The sequence below is a fragment of the Suillus clintonianus genome (genome assembly GCF_016758775.1).
Source record: "Suillus clintonianus strain FC179 chromosome Unknown DEU56scaffold_63, whole genome shotgun sequence".
In the NCBI taxonomy this organism is placed as follows: Eukaryota; Fungi; Basidiomycota; class Agaricomycetes; order Boletales; family Suillaceae; genus Suillus; species Suillus clintonianus.
This window is the reverse complement of record NW_024539287.1, coordinates 38,379-56,227: the sequence shown is the minus strand read 5'-3', so window position 1 is coordinate 56,227 and position 17,849 is coordinate 38,379. Positions and strand designations below refer to the sequence as shown.

General features: G+C 47.1%; 6 protein-coding genes across 6 annotated transcripts; 5 read left to right on the top strand and 1 right to left on the bottom strand.

Annotated features, from left to right (window-relative positions):
• Positions 1–3,174: 3,174 nt before the first annotated feature.
• On the bottom strand, positions 3,175–4,640 carry DEU56DRAFT_493054 (uncharacterized protein). The gene is made up of 3 exons (XM_041346491.1): positions 3,898–4,640; positions 3,673–3,826; positions 3,175–3,607 (listed from the first exon to the last, which is right to left on the bottom strand). Exons 1-3 carry the CDS (start codon positions 4,263–4,265, stop codon positions 3,296–3,298), a joined length of 834 nt encoding a protein of 277 aa, XP_041205950.1. The 5' UTR covers positions 4,266–4,640; the 3' UTR covers positions 3,175–3,295.
• Positions 4,641–5,283: 643 nt separating this feature from the next.
• Positions 5,284–5,683, top strand: DEU56DRAFT_915083 (uncharacterized protein; the record flags this gene model as incomplete). The annotated part of the gene is made up of 3 exons (XM_041357694.1): positions 5,284–5,357; positions 5,411–5,606; positions 5,660–5,683. The coding sequence occupies 3 exons, from the start codon at positions 5,284–5,286 to the stop codon at positions 5,681–5,683; spliced, it is 294 nt and encodes a 97-aa protein (XP_041205949.1).
• DEU56DRAFT_816908 (uncharacterized protein) lies at positions 5,368–6,398 on the top strand. Its single transcript, XM_041353883.1, has 4 exons — positions 5,368–5,606; positions 5,660–5,901; positions 5,951–6,047; positions 6,102–6,398. The coding sequence occupies exons 2-4, from the start codon at positions 5,704–5,706 to the stop codon at positions 6,215–6,217; spliced, it is 411 nt and encodes a 136-aa protein (XP_041205948.1). The 5' UTR covers positions 5,368–5,606; positions 5,660–5,703; the 3' UTR covers positions 6,218–6,398.
• A 468-nt stretch (positions 6,399–6,866) lies between these two features.
• DEU56DRAFT_493042 (uncharacterized protein) lies at positions 6,867–7,982 on the top strand. Its single transcript, XM_041346490.1, has 4 exons — positions 6,867–7,063; positions 7,118–7,326; positions 7,391–7,605; positions 7,654–7,982. Exons 1-4 carry the CDS (start codon positions 6,953–6,955, stop codon positions 7,875–7,877), a joined length of 759 nt encoding a protein of 252 aa, XP_041205947.1. The 5' UTR covers positions 6,867–6,952; the 3' UTR covers positions 7,878–7,982.
• Positions 7,983–9,091: 1,109 nt separating this feature from the next.
• On the top strand, positions 9,092–10,860 carry DEU56DRAFT_816898 (uncharacterized protein). Its single transcript, XM_041353882.1, has 6 exons — positions 9,092–9,556; positions 9,618–9,826; positions 9,886–10,100; positions 10,148–10,373; positions 10,424–10,493; positions 10,550–10,860. Exons 1-6 carry the CDS (start codon positions 9,446–9,448, stop codon positions 10,637–10,639), a joined length of 921 nt encoding a protein of 306 aa, XP_041205946.1. The 5' UTR covers positions 9,092–9,445; the 3' UTR covers positions 10,640–10,860.
• A 2,042-nt stretch (positions 10,861–12,902) lies between these two features.
• On the top strand, positions 12,903–14,509 carry DEU56DRAFT_492973 (uncharacterized protein). The gene is made up of 6 exons (XM_041346489.1): positions 12,903–13,119; positions 13,174–13,382; positions 13,443–13,657; positions 13,705–13,933; positions 13,984–14,053; positions 14,110–14,509. The coding sequence occupies exons 1-6, from the start codon at positions 13,000–13,002 to the stop codon at positions 14,197–14,199; spliced, it is 933 nt and encodes a 310-aa protein (XP_041205945.1). The 5' UTR covers positions 12,903–12,999; the 3' UTR covers positions 14,200–14,509.
• The last annotated feature ends 3,340 nt before the right edge of the window (positions 14,510–17,849 follow it).

Below are 17,849 nucleotides of genomic sequence, written 5' to 3'. Positions count from 1 at the left end.
GTATGAATTAGAGAGAGTCAGAGGCAACAAAAGTAGCGAGTTTTCATTAAGTTTGCATCATCCACTCAAATGACAGTCGCACGACGATGCACGATATTGACTCCTTTTCCATTGTGTGTTCGTCTGGATTTCTTGTCGAGATCGTGCGAGGGCGGTTTCAGTTGGTGGTGCACGATGCGGCACTCTTCGGACGTCTCTCGCACTGTCCGATTTTCACTGGGGACCACGCTCGATCGTGTATTGTGATGGTTTTGGTGCAGTTGGAAAGATCTTTTCAGACGGACGTCCTCACGATCATGGTTAGCGTACACGGGGTACAAGAGGTGCCCATCGGTGATTGTATTGAGGTTAAATTGTTCTAGTATAGACTTTTTTGAACCAGCGGGCGAACCATGTTTGAAGCTTAAGCTTGAGCTTTGTTTCTCATGCCTCAGGAGTTGTAGACGCTCTGAAATAGGATACCGGGAATTTTAAAACCATAGTACAGACATAACATTTTTTCAATAAAATCTGACTTTACAAGTGCAGTATGGCCAACATGCATAAACGAATGAGATATATACATCCACCGTGCCAAAGCTTGCGCCACTATTCCAAGATCTCCATTGCTCGAGCGGCAGTATTACAAACCTGTTCCGAAGTAATTTTACATCAATCAACCCACCCAGTTGAACAGACTACTAGTAACTCACGTCGTGCCATCAACCATGCATTGTGAAAGCAGAAATACGACTAACTGCCACACTAGAAGCATACGCCGGCCTGCCCCATCGGTGAGTCATGTGGTTAAATTCAGGACGCAAATTACTCACACAGACTTGCTTAGGACAGTTTACGCATTGGGAAGACTTCTTGCAAAAGACAGGGCATTTCTGGGCCTGGGCATCACTGGCAGAAACGGATACTGTCAAAGCAGCAAGGACGGCGAGTACAAAGGAAAAACGCATTGGTTCTTTGTGAGGATGGGATATGGGATCAAATAATTCTGAAATGCACACTAGTAGGACTCCAGACGCTTTGCTTTTAAGGGGTTTTCATGAGGATGTAAGAAGAGCCTATCCACAGTGATCCCTTTCGGACAGACGATATTTGCAATGCCAGCAGATTGCCAAGTTATATCTATTCAGTTTGGTGTCGTACTTGTCAGTCGGTCGATGTTAACGTCGACCAGCCAGCCCTGAAACATAAATTCATAGTCCGCATTCAACATCTCGGTGGAGGACTCATCTCTGAAATGGGCAGTCTGTGCCTTTGAAAGCCTGGGACACAGAAGGTCTAACCGCCAAGGACTTCCCCCGAATCTGGACAAAAGACAAGCGGTGAGCGGGAAGTGACTCGGATGTATGGCGGCGGGCGCATTGGCGGAATGATGCATACGGGGTTTGAGCCAGACTTTGTCCGCACTTTGGCACGGACGTTGTCCCAGACCGGCCAAATATTGACTTTCTATCTCGGTGTGAATTGCGTTCGGGACAGAGAAGATATTGGCCACCAAGTTCGATAGTGCAATGAATCTCCGAAGACGAAAAGTACGTCTGGCGAAGGGCCTTGCATACCTGCAAACTTATGATCAGTATGCATAGGTGATATCGACCCCTTGCTTTGGGTTTGTCAGTTTGATTAGTTCGCCTCGACACTTGAGGCGAAGAAGTGTGGAATTTCATTTTCGCTTTATTGAATATGATGGTGTTAGCAACGTTGCACTGTTTCCTGCGCGATCGTTTTATTGTTGTCCCCTGGCTCATGATTTAGCCTCTACCGTCGCATGAATGTTTCTTACGATGACTGAATGGTTTGGATGGAACGACGGACGCCCTTCCATCTATTATGTCTGCATAGACCTAGGCATAACTGCTGTTCTCGAATTTGCGGATTAATATTTTAACAAGCAGCAGCTATAAAGCGTATGAGCACAGAACTTGCGATTAACTCAAACTTTGCGAAACAAACCCTCACCTGTCTTGAAAAAACTCGCACCTTTCGACGGCAAGGCTCACATCACTAGGACTTATCAATGTGACTGATGACATTGTTTAGATGAATTTCTTGGCGATCATTCTCCTGGCAGTAACAGCTATCGGTCCTCTTGGTGTACTGGCCGAGGCCAGTGCTGCTGACTCATGCAATTGGAAGTCCTGTGGAGTTTCATGCGGAGAGGGGGTCGTTGTGACGAGCAAAAGTTGCACAGTAAATGGTGTCTCGAAGACTCAGTACTGTTGCAATGATGAGAAGGCATTGTGACGCAGATGAAAGGGTCGGGTACGTCAGCGATGAAACACTTTATCCGAACACGTACTGAGCGCAAAATAGGAGTAAGGGCGGTTCTGCTCGTATGATGAAGATTTCCCAGGAAGATTTTTGGAGGTTGTTTGCAGTAGCATCTTTAGTTGACGTTGTGCGATGTAAAGACATTCTTGATGGTGTCGTACTTGGCTACTGTTGCTGAGAAATCAGACTCGTTTTTGATCACTGATTGTACACACCTAAGGATCGATTTAGGAAAGGGCTACTTGCACAATATAAGATTATTTCGAGCATGTCTTTCACCAAGTCGATGCGAACCACGTATCTGTAGAATTGATGGCAGTCATAGTGGCACCTCGCAATTGGCTCGCGCTATCACCCCGCGACCCCTCAATACCAGAAGAAGCATGCTCAGTATTTGGATCCATTCTATGATAAAATCAAATGACAGTATGAAAGTACAAGGAAGAATATCTTGCCAAGGAAGGAAGCTCAGAATGTCGGACTGAAGTTCTTCAGTAAGAGAGACAACTCTGCTTTGGGGTCGTTAGCTTGATGCTGTATTATCATACCCAACGTTGATGTTGCGACTTGGGGAAGAAGGATATAATTTGAATTTCGCGGATCGATCGTCATTGACCATCTAGATCTCTATGATCGCTGGAATTAAAATTTTTCTTCCGTTGTTTCTGACCTCGGCAGAGGATGCGCGTACTCGTTGGTCGGTGTATCAGGCAGGCCTCGAGGTTGGCATGGGTTTCCCTTCATCTGAATTCGTGCCCAGTCTACCGGCAGCTACACCTACGATGCCTTGGCTTGATATGGCTTGATACAGCATTCGAGTTGAGTTCCAATCCCTCGCCGAGATTGGCATGTGGTCGGTTCTTCTTCTGATGTGATCAACTTGAATTACACAAGAGTTTTGGCGTCAAACGCAAATTTTGTGATGGTATATTTGGTCAACCGTCTGTACTTGACTTCAGCGAATACACCATGGAATTGAGAATGTCATAAGGATGTAACCACAGGAAAGGCAGCGCTGACGACCTGTTTACGACACTAGGTCGCCAGCTACAGTTGGATCGCTGGAGTCGTCATCTGGACTTGGATCCGTACGGGCGATCTTCTCGGGTCGCTCATCATCAGCCACTGATACCTCAGGCTGCACGGATGAGGCGGGTACATCGACGCGTTTCCTTTTCCTCTCCAACTTCGCTTTCTCAATCTTCGTCAGCTTCTCGAACTCTTCTTGTAAGTGCGCCTTCAACTTGGGCATGCTCCCCAAGGCACGATCGCACCTCCAGCAACAGAGGTCGCCATCCTTTAAGAGCGGCTGATACTGGCTTGCATCAAGCTTAATCATCTACAAAACATTCCCGAAACTCTGTCAGTAGTGAGGAACAAGGGATCCTTTGCAGTGCAACGTACTCGTCGATAATACGAAGGCTCGGCATCGAACCACGAAAGAACATCTTTCAAATGCAAAAAGAACCCCAGGCTAGGATAAAACGAATTGTAGTGCTTCTTCAACTTCATCTTCGGAGAAAAGAGGTCTGCAGAAAGGACATGCAAATGGAGGTGTCTGAAACGATGCCATAAAGATGTGATGAACTCAACGAAACCATCTTTAAGAGAGGATAGACAAACACTTACTCCATGCTCGAGATCGGATGAAACCCAATCCAAATTTCCCATTTGAACTGGTATTTCTTCATCATCTCTTCCTCGATCATCTTCTTTGCGTTATTCGCTTCTTCACTCAAGTTCATAAGCACCTCCTTTGCAACGCTTTTCTCGCATTGAAGCAAAGAACGCAAGTCTGTGAGATGGCGCGCGCTTAAGGGCGGTTTGATTCGGGGAATGACCAGAAGGTGAAAGATGGATTTGGGGAACGCGTCGAAGACCGTCAGACTTGTTCCTGAGTGGGAGAGTAGGATCGATGGTGGTATAGTTGTTGGATTGGGTTTGGATGCATAACTGCGGAAGATGGCGAGATTGGGGGCGGAAGATGCAGTCGTCATGTGCAGTAGGTTATGCTATGCTTCTGAGACTGTCGGGCGTGGATCGCAGTGATGCCACTGGACTGCAATGCAACTCCACCCTGTAAGGAGGATTGCGCAGCAGTATCGGGTCCATCGTAGAAACGTATTACATGTACTTACGAACCTTAAGCTTAAGTGCGCCATTCAATACAAAGGGCGGCTGTACAATGGTTAGGTCACGGTGATCATCGGATCGTGACGTACGTCAATGAATATAAAAAAACTGGGATGAAATAGGTGATTTGTGTGAGCCCGAGTCGACAAGCTTGTTTAACATGCACTCAGCAGTGAAACGATAATCGCTAAGATTCAACGTCTACCTCCTGAGTATGTTATGTCCGGGGAAAGTTGGTTGAAAAGCTTATTTATCGTGATCCATCATCGCGGAAAATGAACCGAACATTGAAACCGGCGGTTGCCGGCCTCTGGCAAACTCTCAAAATCTCCGATACAGACTAGGCGAATTGCAGTCGTTCCTTGAACTTCCTTCAGTGCTCAAGGTGCCATTGCCAGTACTCAATACCAGGCTCAAACCAAGTTATCCAAGGATATCTCGAGGTCGTGCAGTCTGAAGCAGTTTAAATTTTACTTCAATGTGACCGTCGAGCCTTCTGCTCTGAGCTAGAATGTGCTTCAGAAAGCAGCGCTCTCGACCACCCTACTGCCCGGAAGAGCGGCAAGAATGACCATGGAACCCTTACTGACGTTCATTTCTTCCTCCCGGCGGTCAACAACTATCTCAAGTCTACGCGCCGCATATAAACTAGTCTCAGTGAGTGCTCGTTTTCAAAGGGATAATGCAGTCGCATGCCGTTTTATCTCCCCCGACTCGGAGCGTTCAATTCAGTAGGAGGGAAGGCATATTGCGTGAACGTAAAGACGGAAGCCCCATCTGGCGAATGCGTACAGCTTATCTACCCAGAATTTTCGTGCGTGTTACAACATATTTCCTGCTAGCTTCGCTTGCTATCAGCACTGTATGGCTTTGCCTACCTATATGTCCAACAGCGAGCCATATCGGATATCTAGCTCATCCATTGAAATGGAGAACGAAAGTGATTTTTCGCACAAGTAAGTACACCTACGACTTTCAGATTGTACACTGATCAGCTTTTTGGCCGCAGGCCACCGATACCAGACTGGTGGAAGGCCCTAAACCCCCAAAAGTTCCCTATACAGGCCTTGCTATTTCGTGCACTCTGCTTGATCTCGGTAGCAAGACCCTCCGTTGACCAGTACTGGCAGTCTTTCACGGACGATGACAAATGGGAGAAACAACAGAAGAGGATCATCAATAGACTGTGTAACACTAACATAGTGGTGGGTGATAAAAATGTGGCATTGTCCGTGTACTGATGCCATGAACGTTGCAGGCGGGCTTGGTATACTCTCGGTAATCAAAATATGAATAAACCGGATGCTGTGTCTACAGATGCTCACTACTTCTGCGGTCTTTGTTTCAACACAACCACCCTTGACATCATTTCTTCCTTACACATTCCGTGGCGCCTATATTTTCGCCTTCTTGTCATTCACACATGCGCTTGGTGGTTTGATGTGTGGTTTAGCGGTGCTTAACATATACGGAGCCTGTGATCGAATATGGGTTAAAGATGTTGGTACCAGACCTGGCCTTTCGCGCATCGATATTCATACAATTGCAGGTCTTGACGGCTTCGCGCTTTCGATTATGTTGTACACTTCGATTTGTGGGCTGGCCGTGTATATCCCTCACCATTTCTATCATGTTTTTGATGTTAGGTGAGCAGTTATATCCTTGTACTAAGATGTAACTGACAGAACACTCCATACTAGCACTTCTGATCGCATCTTATGCTCCTGAACTGTGGTGGGTTCAATGTTTGATTACGGTAGAGGTCTTGTCCTGGGCGTGGCTGCCTCCTTTCTTCACCTGGTGTGCAATCTCTTAAGAGCGCTGCCAAGGGAGCGGAGAGACACGATCTTGATACAGTCGGTTGCACATACCCATGTAAATATTCTCTTGCTCACCCTTCTTTGGCCTATGTTCGTGTATTATGTATAATCAATTCGTATTGTGCGCGGAGCTGACACTACTCTCGTCTGACAGTGTTTCAATGTTATAATGACGATCCCACGAGTTAGCCAAATGATGGTGATGATGAAGTCGGGACACAACGATCAAGAGATATCGATTATAATTGGAGTCAGCGCCATTCAATTACATAAAACAAGCAGGAGATTTGATCGAGGATTACTTCGGGCTTCTAAACGCGCAGTCCTGTATAGCAAGTACAATATGCATACCCTGTCCAATCACCTGCACAGGTGCTCTCCCTACACCGCAGCAGCCTGGGGCGCTGCATGCTCCCACAGCAAGGCTGGTGCTGGCCCTGCTGGGATGTCAGGGATGTCAATGAAGGATGGCCTTCGAAAGACTCAACTCTACCGAGGCACGTCATCCCTCAGCACTGGTACTGTAACAAAGAAACTTATACGGATTGGTCAAGCTTAATATAATAGAACCTTAGAAGGTTCTCGCGGTAAGATGCGAGTTTTGACGCCGGCCTGTCACACAGCACCAACACAGCACCACACTGCCTCCTTAGTTTCCCCGTATAAGTCTCGAGAGTTTGACATTCACTGGACATACCTATTACTACCCATCAATACCCACCATACACATTATGTGGTCCTGGAACACCCAGCCGGATTCGCACGCGCAACGCAAGTTCATCGAGCTTATATTCGATCGAACCGGAAAATATCCCAACTGGGACCCACCCTCGGAGATTACAGTGCGTGTTATCAGTGGCTCATATCTCCTTTCGTTGTATGTTGATGTCGAGCAGGTTGGGTCGTACGGAAGGATCGACAGAGACACGGGAAATCTGAACATCGAAGGTTCCATATACTCAGATCATTTCAAAGAACTTCTCATCGATGCAGGTATCAACCCTGAATCTGGCGAGCATCTTCCCGAAGACTGTCCAGAGGAGTCTGAATTCACAACTTGGTCTAAAAACGTGAAACGCATCGAATCGAAGGTCGATTCTCAAGCGTGAGTTGTTAAGTCCTTAGCTTTCGATCATCTGCTGATATCACATTCCAATTGGCTCTACCAGAGCTGTCCCTGAGATTGCCACAGCTGCAATCAAAGGAACATGGCAAGCCAAGAAAGGCACCACTGGCGCTGTCTTCCTCATGAGCAACCCTCGCATGAAACGCATTACTTCAGACGCTATCGGGAAGCTCGCGAATATTCGGCTCCTTCAATCCATGCATCTCGTTACCAAAACCTTCTCTTGCCCTGCCTTCTATATGCACCTCTCAGATACAAGTGAGTGCGCTATCCTATTGAAAAACAAGTATGCTCATCCAGAGGAAGGCGGTGAAAGCTTTTCCATAGCTCTTCTAGGTTCCGCGCCTAGTGTGGGCGCAGTTGATGCTACGGCCCCGATGAGATGGTGGAGTGACACGCAAACTGGATTAGCACGCAGCGGATGCAAAACGGAGCATTGTTATACCCCTTTGTATGAACTGTTGCATGTCAGGCATCCTCGTAACAGGCGCACGTCGCCCTCCCCAGTACGTACAGGTGAAATGCTGTGAGTGCACTCTTTGCTTTTTATGATGGACATGTTGGCTTACCGAGGAGCATACAAGATGGATCACCCCTCCCATCCCGTGGGCGCCTCTCCGCGAGGATGGCACAGAAGTGCCGATATACATCAGCGTGAGTATCATATCGAACTGTCCAATTTTCGTTGTTGACGACTCCTTGTACAGGAGAATACGGACTCCAGTGACTCCAGTGACTCTGAGCAGGAATAAGGTGTCGAACCGCAATAGCAAACCATTGGCAGCGCTTGTGCTAAGATACATGATGAGTTTGTATCATAATGTAATATTTATAACTTTCGTATTGCCTGTACAATATGTTCTCAATGTGCCAGCCTATACCCTGCTTAGTTTTCGCAACAAGAAAGAATATCGTGGGTCCGTAGTATCTGTACAACGAGCAAAGAAAGGAAAGCACGAGGCAGTTTAGGCAGCTTGTTGCAAACGAGCGAGAGTAGGATCGACGGTGACAGACTCGTCGTCCGGATAGCACAACGTAGGCTGCCGGAATGCAGACTGCGACTGAAAGGCGTATATGTGTGGGGGGAGTGTATGATTGTCCGCACAGATGACAGAGTGCATGGAAAGCGTTTTGTCCATTCATATGTCGCCAATGTTGACTCAACATGTTTGTCTTGAAATCGACCATCATAGAAAAAGTATGAGATAATTGGTGACGCAATTGATCAGTGATGTGTAAGGTCAAGATCGCCTCCTGATGATACAAATCAGTCTGTAAGTCGGGAGCTGGTAAATTATATTGACGAAATATCTCTGATCAGACGAGGGAGAGCACCAGTAAATTGTAAGCGGATGACCAGCTTGGCTGAGTTTGTCTAAGGAGTAAGCACAAAACTTACAAAAATTAACGTGAATGCGCACAGGTTCGAGCAGCTGGCGAGCTGTGAGTGCGTCAGACTCCTGAGTGCGACAGACTCGGATGCCTAAGCACTGACAGTGGCGCCGCCCTGCTTCCGCACTTGTGAAAATACCTGTGCTCAAAAGGTGCTCGTGCTGCGCGCCTGCGACAATAACATGGCGAACAGGTTTCCTAACAATTGAACAGAATGGAAGTATTGAAGCAGCAACGATTGAAGGGGGCTCTTCGATCCATGTACAATTGATCTAAAAATCATGATGAGCCTCGGGGAATTCCGGATGATAATTACAATGAGTTCGGTCGGAGTTCTAATTATTGTTGATAACATCAGACTGCGACTGAAGACTGCCGACGGACGTAGCACGCAGCTGACTCGAATGTTGCCTGGTACAGCAGGCGCCGGGATGAAAGCTTTTCAATCAAGGCTCATCCAACCACTGTACATTGTAATAACAGAACCCAAGCTTTCGGATCTGATCATGAACAATCACACTTGTTTGAATGGATCCGACAACCTCATCAATGCATCCTCAGACCAAAATCTCAGAACGCTCTCACGTTGGTATATGCATCCGAGTTTTTGACGCCTGTCACACAGCAGCACACAGCAGTACACTGCCTTACACCCTTTTAAAACCTCGAGATCGTCACTCACCGGCAAACCATAAACTCACCACAAATGTGGAACTGGCTCACCAACCCGAACTCGCATGCGCAACGCAAGTTCGTTGAGCTTATATTTGAGCGAACTGGAAAGTACCCCAACTGGGACCCACCGTCGGAGATTCCAGTGCGTGCGATTAGTGGTTCACATCCTCGTTCGTTGCATATGTATTGATCAAGTTGATCAGGTTGGGTCATACGGATTGATCGACAAAGACACGGGCAAATTGATCCCCCAAGGCTCCATATACTCACATGATTTCAGACAACGTCTCGTCGACGCAGGTATCGACCCCGATTCTAACGAGCATCAACCCAAAGACTGTCCGGAAGAGTCTGAGTTCACAGCTTGGTCGAAAAATGTCAGGAGACTCGAATTGAACGTTGAATCTCATGCGTGAGTCACCAAGTCATCAGTCCTGATATCGCATTCTGATGAACTCCAAATCCCCCCAGAGGTGTGCCTGGGATTGCCGCAGCAAGTATCAAAGGAACATGGCAGATCAAGAAAGGAACTACGGGCGCTGTCTTGCTCATGAATAAGCCTCGCATTAAACACATCACTCCAAACATCCTTGGGAAGCTCGCGAACATCGAGCTCCTTCAGAATGTGCATCTCGTTACCAAGGTCTTTTATTGTCCTGCCTTCTCCTTGTACCTCTCAGATAAAAGTCAGTGCGTCATGTCGTTGGAAACTAATATACTCATTTAGGTGCAGGCGGAGAAAATATCAGTATCGCTCTTCTAGCTTCCGCCCCCATTGTGGCGCCTGTGACCGTTGGTGCGACGGCTTCGATGAGATGGTGGAGTAACACACAAGCTGGATTATCACGCAATGGATGCAAGACGGAGCATTGCTTCACTCCCTTGTATGAACTTCATCATGTTAGGCACCACCGAAACAGGCGGGCATCAATATCCCCTGAACGCACAGGCGAACAATTGTGAGTGCAATCATCGGGCTGCCATGTTAGTTAACCGAACACCATGCTAGATGGGTTACCCCTCCCCTCCCGTGGGCGCCTCTCGATGAGGATGGCCAAGAGGTGCCGGTATATATCAACGTGAGTATTACATCTTGCTAGTTAACTTCAATATTTGACGACACCTTGCACAAAAGGATACGGATTCAAGCGACTCTGAGCAAGAAGAAGGTCGCCAAGAACACACCCCCAGCGGAGAACCATTGGCTGCAATACCCGAATACTAACTCGCCTTCCAAGGTACAAATATATTAAGATGTTTGTGCTGGGATTCATGACAAGCTTGCATCTTATTTGCAACACCAGCAACCAGCATTACGACTCTCATATGGACTGCACAGAATACCTCGGAATACTCACAATATCACTAGCCTTCATATACATATGTACTCTAACCTGTGCCCGCCATCTCAGATTCCATTGCAATATTATGAAGTTCACCCACCTATACCTTGAAGAAAGCGGTCTGACGAATCTAGATAGTGCGCTGTGATGGATGATTTGCGTACTTTATGAAGGTTGTTGTGAACAGTTACGATCCATGAAATCTTCTTAATGTGCAAGATGGATCACCCTCCCCTCCCGTGTGCACCTCTCCGCGAGGATGGCACAGAGGTGCCGATATACATCAGCGTGAGTATCATATCGAACTGTCCAATTTTCGTTGACGACTCCTTGTACAGGAGAATACGGATTCCAGTGACTCCAGTGACTCTGAGCAGGAATAAGGTATCAAACCGCAATAGCGAACCATTGGCAGCATTTGTGCTAAGGTACATGATGAGTTTGTATCATAATGTAATATTATAACTTTCGTATTGCCTGTACAATATGTTCTCAATGTGCCAGCCTATACCTCGCTTAGTTTTCGCAACAAGAAAGAATATCATGGGTCCATAGTATCTGTACAACGAGCAAAGAAAGGAAAGCACGAGGCAGTTTGGGCAGCTTGTTGTAAACGAGCGAGAGTAGTATCGACGGTGACAGACTCGTCGTCCGGGTAGCATAACGTAGGCTGCCCGAATGCAGACTGCGCCTGAACGGCGTGTATGTGTGGGGGGAGTGTATGATTGTCCGCACGGATGACAGAGTGCATGGAACAGCGTTTTGTCCAATTACATGTCGTCAATGTTTACTCCACATGTTTGTCTTGGAATTGACTATCACAGAAAAAGCATGAGCTAATTGGTGACACATACGAGAAGTCGTGACGAAGCGGGAACAAAACATACTAGTAAGTAGATGCAGCATGCGGCAGGATAAGAAACCCGACGGAGCAGAATTACAGCCATCGTGTGAAACTACTTGATATGCTTGAGATAGTTGGGAGACTGAAGACCTATCCAGAATGAGGTGTACCCTGCAACTGAGATGTGTGTCAAAGGCTGATAGGAAATTTTTCGAGAGGCACGGAGTGCCAACGAAACACGACAGCTCTATGGAACTTGACGAACTCATCCAGGTCAGAATGGATGCTCCTCTCCTAGAATTTGCATCGAAGGTTGGTGGCAAGGCTACTGAGAGATGAGGATCAGTTATAATAGCCATAAGGATACTCCCCAATGGCCACTCTACCGCAGGATCTGCAGCGAGAGGTGTATGCGTGGAAAGACGAGGAAATATACGGCCGACACGATTGATCAGCGTTGTGTAAGGTCAAGACCGCCTCCTCATGATATGGATAAGTCTGTAAGTCGGGAGCCGGTAAATTATATTGACGAGATATCTCTGATCAGACGAGGGAGAGCACCAGTAACTTGTAAGCGGATAACCAGCTTGGCTGAGTTTGTCTAAGGAGTAAGCATAAAACTTACAAAGATTAACGTGAATGCGCACAGGTTCGAGCAGCTGACGAGGCTCCTGTGAGTGCGTGAGACTCAGATGAGTCCAAGCACTGCTTCCGCACTTGTGAAAATACCTGTGCTCAAAAGGTGCTCGTGCTCAGGCTGCGCGCCTGCGACAATAACATGGCGAACCGGTTTCCTAACAACAGAATGGAAAGTATTGAAGCAGCAACGATTAAAGGGGGCTCTTCGATCTATGTACAGTTGATCTAAAAATCATGATGAGGTGGAATTCCGGATGATAATTACAATGAGTTCTGTCGGAGTTCTAATTACTAACGTTGATATGCAGACGAAGAAGGGTTGATCGAGATCACGAGCAAATTGACGGTCCAGCACAGGCTGACAAAGCTGGCACCGCCACGACGCCACTATTGATATCATCGAACTGCGACTGAACAGTGAACACTGCCGGCGTAGCACGCAGCTGACTCGAATGTTGCCTGGTACAGCAGGTGTCGGGATGAAATATTTTCAATCAAGGCCCATCTAACCACTGTACATTGTAATAACAGATCCGAGCAACCCAGGCTTTCTGATCTGATCATGAACAATCATATTTGTTTGAATGGATCCGACAACCTCATCAATGCATCCTCAGAACAAAATCTCAGAATGCTCTCACGTTGGTATATGCATCCGAGTTTTTGACGCTTGTCACACAGCAGGACACAGCAGTACACTGCCATTACACCCTTATAAAACCTCGATCGTCACTCACTGGCAAACCATATACCCACCACATGTGGAACTGGCTCACCCACTGGCAGTCGAATCCGGCGCATGCGCAACGCATGTTCGTTGATCTTATATTTGCTTCAACCGGAAAGTATCCCAACTGGGACCCACCCTCGGAGATTCCAGTGCGTGTAATCAGTGGCTCATATATCCTGTCGTTGTATGTTGATGTCGAGCAGGTTGGGTCGTACGGAAGGATCGACAAAGACACGGGAAATCTGATCCCCGAAGGTTCCATATACTCAGATGATTTCAAAGAACGTCTCATCGCTGCAGGTATCAACCCCGATTCTAACGAGCATCAACCCAAAGACTGTCCGGAAGAGTCTGAGTTCACAGCTTGGTCGAAAAATGTCAAGAGACTCGAATTGAACGTTGAATCTCATGCGTGAGTCACCAATTCACATCAGTCCTGATATCGCATTCCGATGAACTCCAAATCCCCCAGAGATGTGTCTGGGATTGCCACAGCTAGTATCAAAGGAACATGGCAGATCAAGAAAGGAACTACGGGCGCTGTCTTGCTCATGGATAAGCCTCGTATAAAGCACATCACTCCAGCCATCCTCGGGAAGCTCGCGAGCATCGAGCTCCTGAAGAACGTGCATCTCGTTGTCAAGGTCTTTTATTGTCCCGCCTACTCCTTGTACCTCTCAGATAAAAGTCAGTGCGTCATGCCGTTGGAAACTAATATACTCATTTAGGTGCAGGCGGAGAAAATATCAGCATTGCTCTTCTAGCTTCCGCCCCCATTGTGGCGCCTGTGAGCACCGTTGGTGCGACGGCTTCGATGAGATGGTGGAATGACAGACAAGCTGGATTATCACGCAATGGATGCAAGACGGAGCATTGCTTCACTCCCTTGTATGATCTTCGTCAATTTAGGCCCCCCCGAAACAGGCGGGCCTCACCATCCCCCGAACGCACAGGCGAACAATTGTGAGTGCAATCATCGGGCTGCCATGTTGGTTAACCGAACAGCATGCCAGATGGGTTACCCCTCCCCTCCCGTGGGCGCCTCTCGATGAGGATGGCCAAGAGGTGCCGGTATATATCAACGTGAGTGTTACATCTCGCTAGTTAACTTCAATATTTGACGACCCCTTGCACAAAAGGATACGGATTCAAGCGACTCTGAGCAAGAAGAAGGTCGCCAAGAACACACCCCCAGCGGAGAACCATTGGCGGCAAAACCCGGATACTAACTCGCCTTCCAAGGATTAACATGTTTGTGCTGGGATTCATGACGAGCTTGCATCTTATTTGCAAGACATAATGACTCTCATACAGACTGTACAGTCTGTACTGAATACCTCGGAATACTCACAATATCACTAGCCTTTACTATATACATATGTACTCTAACCTGTGCCACTATTATGAAGTTCACCTACCTATACCTTGAAGAAAGCGGTCTGACGAATCTAGATAGCGCGCTGTGCATGCACTAGTGTGGATATGGATGATTTGCGTACTTATGTGAAGGCTATTGTGAACAAATACGATCCATAAAATCTTCTTAATGTGCAACATTTAACATTTACGGCCTCGTGTGGCGCTACTGCAGTGCCGCATGCAGTCTAGCCAATCTCCCTGTATCATCAACTTGATCAACCAGCTGGCAAGTCGCCGTAAATTACAGAAACAACTCGTCGACACACAAGTTCACAACTGTGACATCGAACCTATCACACTGATTGCATCGCTGCAATGAGATGGACAGCCTCATCGGCGCTAACACAAGTGATATAGCACGCCAATTGGAATGCAACTCCGGATTCTGCAAGTCTTGATCGAGATCGTTAACTTGCCCGTTGCGTATAGCCGCGATTCGAGCAAGAGGCAAATGATTGTCTTCAATTCGGGATTCCACGGCAGCCCAGGTGAAGCTACTGATTTCAGTCATCGAGTGCTCCCTGGACTGTTGCATGATTGTCTACGAGCAATGTCGGACGGCACCTCAAGAAACTTATTTTCTCATGCGAATGAGTGCTACTTTAAAAGTTGGGGCGCAAGAGGAGAGTCAGAGACGTACAAGTGAGACGGGTAACTCATCTTAAGCTTACTAGTAATGTCCTATGGCTAGTAATGCATGCAGACGACTCGGAGGAAGAGCGTAAACTCAGCGCCGGATAGAATTTGAATTATGTAATTCCCTGACATGTCGGTTATTACGTTATGCAAATAAAGTGGTTGAACCAGAACGTTAACGGTTCATCGACATCGTTCACCCAATTTTACCATCCCAAAGTTTTAATCATCGTCAGAACCATCGACCACGGACTGGAAATTAGGCTCATGGAAGTTCTGTGTCTGTCCGGGAAATCACAGATTTCAGAGCAAAATACTACCGCCAGGCAACCAACTTGAAATTAGTCTGCAGAGGACCTTCAAGCAAGCGGAAAGTTAATCCAGCCTGGGGGTTTCGCGACATAACGAAATGCCTACATCTGAATTAACTTCGAGTTCCCTGACAGCGTGATAGACGACAGCTTATTATGCCGCGCAGTTTCTCACCCTGGCAGACGCGCACCCATTGATTGACGCCCACTCCCGCCACACAGATCCAGGTGATGAATATATTGCCAAAGTATAGAAAATGGAGACACTTGAAGGCGGGGGTGCGCGTGTCTAAGAGTTTCACAGTGTAATTTGACTCTAACATAGATTGATTCAAATGCTAAGCACGCCTCTGCTGGTACCGCCACCAACCCTACAAAGACCTTGTTGCCATCGATCTGGCGAAAGGCATCATTGGCACTATCGCGAACATCCTTCTATTGCGTAGGCAGCCCTTTCTTCAATCGGACCCTAGGTCTGCACAGTCAGTTATCAAGAACGAGTCTAATTTCTTAGCGATAGTCGGCATGTATGACACAATCAGGAAAGCCTTTACATTGTACAAAAGGGCAACTAATGATGCTGCCGTAGACACTGCGAGAATTACGGGCAGAACTTTTTCACCCCTATGGTCGCTCAGTACGTGTTCTGACAAAGTGTTTCATCACTGACATACCCAGACCCTCGTTTGAGTTACAATGCTTTCTCCTCACTTGCAGCAGTAGTACTGGATAGACGCAACACCGTTCAAATAGCAATCATGAGCCTCCGTTGCCGCCGAGCACGGCGACCCACATGCTTTCCAATGACATGAGGTGTCAGTGAGCTTGGAGCCAGGCATGGCTCGTACACCCAGAGGACCGACAGCAGTAAATGCCAGGAGAATGATCGCCGAGAGATTCATCTAGAACATCAGTGTCATAAGTCGGATCTACAGGTTAGTGAGCTAAGGCTTACCGTCAAAAAGTTCAAGCCAAGTACGGTTTTTTTTGTTTGTTGGTTGTTCGTCAGTTTTGTGCTCACGCGCTTTATAGCTGCTGCTCGTTAAAGGACTAATTTGTCAGTTTGAATATAACAATCATGCATAGTCTCCCCTATGCAGACCAAATAGACGGACGATAGTTGTTCCATCTAAATCACGTTAGTGACAACAGGTTGGCAACATGTATGCTGCATGGCCATCCATTTCATTCATTTTCAGGGACAACAAGGGACAACATTTACACTATCGCGAACATCCGTTTATTGCGCAGGCAGTCCTTTCTTGAATCGGACCCTAGGTCTGCACAATCAGTTATCAAGAACGAGTCTGATTTCTTAGCGATAGTCGGCATGTATGACACAATCAGGAAAGTCTTTACATTGGACAAAAGGGCAACTAATGATGCTACCACAGACATTCTGCGAGAATCTCTTTCAAGTTGCGGGCAGAACTTTTTCACTCCTATGGTGCGCTCAGTACGTGTTCTGACAAAGTGTTTCATCGCTGACATACCTAGACCATCGTTTGAGTCACAATGATTTCTCCTCACCTGCAGCATTCGTACTGAATCGACGTAGCACCAGTGTATAATTCGCAATCCCTGGCACCCGAAATAGCATATGGTGCCGAGCACGGGTACCCGCATTCACTCCAAATGCAATAGGTATCAGTGATCTCGGAGCCGGGCATGGCTCGTACACCCAGAGGACCAACAGCAGTAAATGCCAGGAGAATGATCGCCAAGAGATTCATCTAGACCATCAGTGTCATAAGTCGGATCTACAGGTTGGTGAGCTGAGGCTTACCGTCAAAAAGTTCAAGCTAAGTACGGGTTTTTTTGTTGGTTGGTTGTTCGTCAGTTCTGTGCTCGCGCACTTTATAGCTGCTGGTCGTTAAAGTACTGATTTGTCAGTTTGAAGACAGCAATCACTCGTAGTCTCCCCTATGCCAGTGCAGACCCAATAGACGGACGACAGTTGTTCCATCTAAATCACGTTAATGACAACAAGTTGACAGCATGTATGCATGCTCTATGGCTACCCATTTCACTCATTTTCAGGGCCAACATGGGACAACATTTACACTGAATGACAGGCGGAGGCCCGCGACCAGCGACCGTAGCGTTCTCAGGTCAACAACCATTTTCAGGTTCCTTACTGTATACTAATACCAGAGCCGCCGCTGCAAAAATGTCACAGGTCGCGTACGAATTGTAGCTTGCGTGCACCGTATCGCTGGTTCATTGTGAAGGTGAGGTCACATGTCTTCTCGTTGACACAGACATAGACAACCAACAACCAGCCGCAGATCTGGGAAGATACGCAGGCACTGCATTACCTATCTTCAAGCCGGCTGTACATCAACTAGAGACCTACTACGAAATATTATTGACGACCCAGGCTTTGCAGGTCTTGTCACCACTTCATCGATTCATTTTGTGAAGTCCAGTGCTGGAAATTCCACTAGTACTACTACTTACAATTAGTACTCTGCACGAAAAACAATTCCTACTCACTGTGGGTAGTAGAATCA

Excerpts from the sequence above, each read along its gene's own strand:
- DEU56DRAFT_493054 (XM_041346491.1), bottom strand. The coding sequence starts at position 4,265 with ATGACGACTGCATCTTCCGCCCCCAATCTCGCCATCTTCCGCAGTTAT. Across the intron at positions 3,827-3,897 it reads CATCCGATCTCGAGCATGGA|ACACCTCCATTTGCATGTCC; the intron begins GTAAGTGTTTGT and ends GCATCGTTTCAG. Across the intron at positions 3,608-3,672 it reads AGCCTTCGTATTATCGACGA|ATGATTAAGCTTGATGCAAG; the intron begins GTACGTTGCACT and ends AATGTTTTGTAG.
- DEU56DRAFT_816908 (XM_041353883.1), top strand. The coding sequence starts at position 5,704 with ATGCTGTGTCTACAGATGCTCACTACTTCTGCGGTCTTTGTTTCAACA. Across the intron at positions 5,902-5,950 it reads ATCGAATATGGGTTAAAGAT|GTCTTGACGGCTTCGCGCTT; the intron begins GTTGGTACCAGA and ends ATACAATTGCAG. Across the intron at positions 6,048-6,101 it reads TATCATGTTTTTGATGTTAG|CACTTCTGATCGCATCTTAT; the intron begins GTGAGCAGTTAT and ends ACTCCATACTAG.
- DEU56DRAFT_493042 (XM_041346490.1), top strand. The coding sequence starts at position 6,953 with ATGTGGTCCTGGAACACCCAGCCGGATTCGCACGCGCAACGCAAGTTC. Across the intron at positions 7,064-7,117 it reads ACCCACCCTCGGAGATTACA|GTTGGGTCGTACGGAAGGAT; the intron begins GTGCGTGTTATC and ends GATGTCGAGCAG. Across the intron at positions 7,327-7,390 it reads TCGAAGGTCGATTCTCAAGC|AGCTGTCCCTGAGATTGCCA; the intron begins GTGAGTTGTTAA and ends TGGCTCTACCAG.
- DEU56DRAFT_816898 (XM_041353882.1), top strand. The coding sequence starts at position 9,446 with ATGTGGAACTGGCTCACCAACCCGAACTCGCATGCGCAACGCAAGTTC. Across the intron at positions 9,557-9,617 it reads ACCCACCGTCGGAGATTCCA|GTTGGGTCATACGGATTGAT; the intron begins GTGCGTGCGATT and ends CAAGTTGATCAG. Across the intron at positions 10,101-10,147 it reads CTTGTACCTCTCAGATAAAA|GCGGAGAAAATATCAGTATC; the intron begins GTCAGTGCGTCA and ends ATTTAGGTGCAG.
- DEU56DRAFT_492973 (XM_041346489.1), top strand. The coding sequence starts at position 13,000 with ATGTGGAACTGGCTCACCCACTGGCAGTCGAATCCGGCGCATGCGCAA. Across the intron at positions 13,383-13,442 it reads TTGAACGTTGAATCTCATGC|AGATGTGTCTGGGATTGCCA; the intron begins GTGAGTCACCAA and ends CAAATCCCCCAG. Across the intron at positions 14,054-14,109 it reads AGGTGCCGGTATATATCAAC|GATACGGATTCAAGCGACTC; the intron begins GTGAGTGTTACA and ends CTTGCACAAAAG.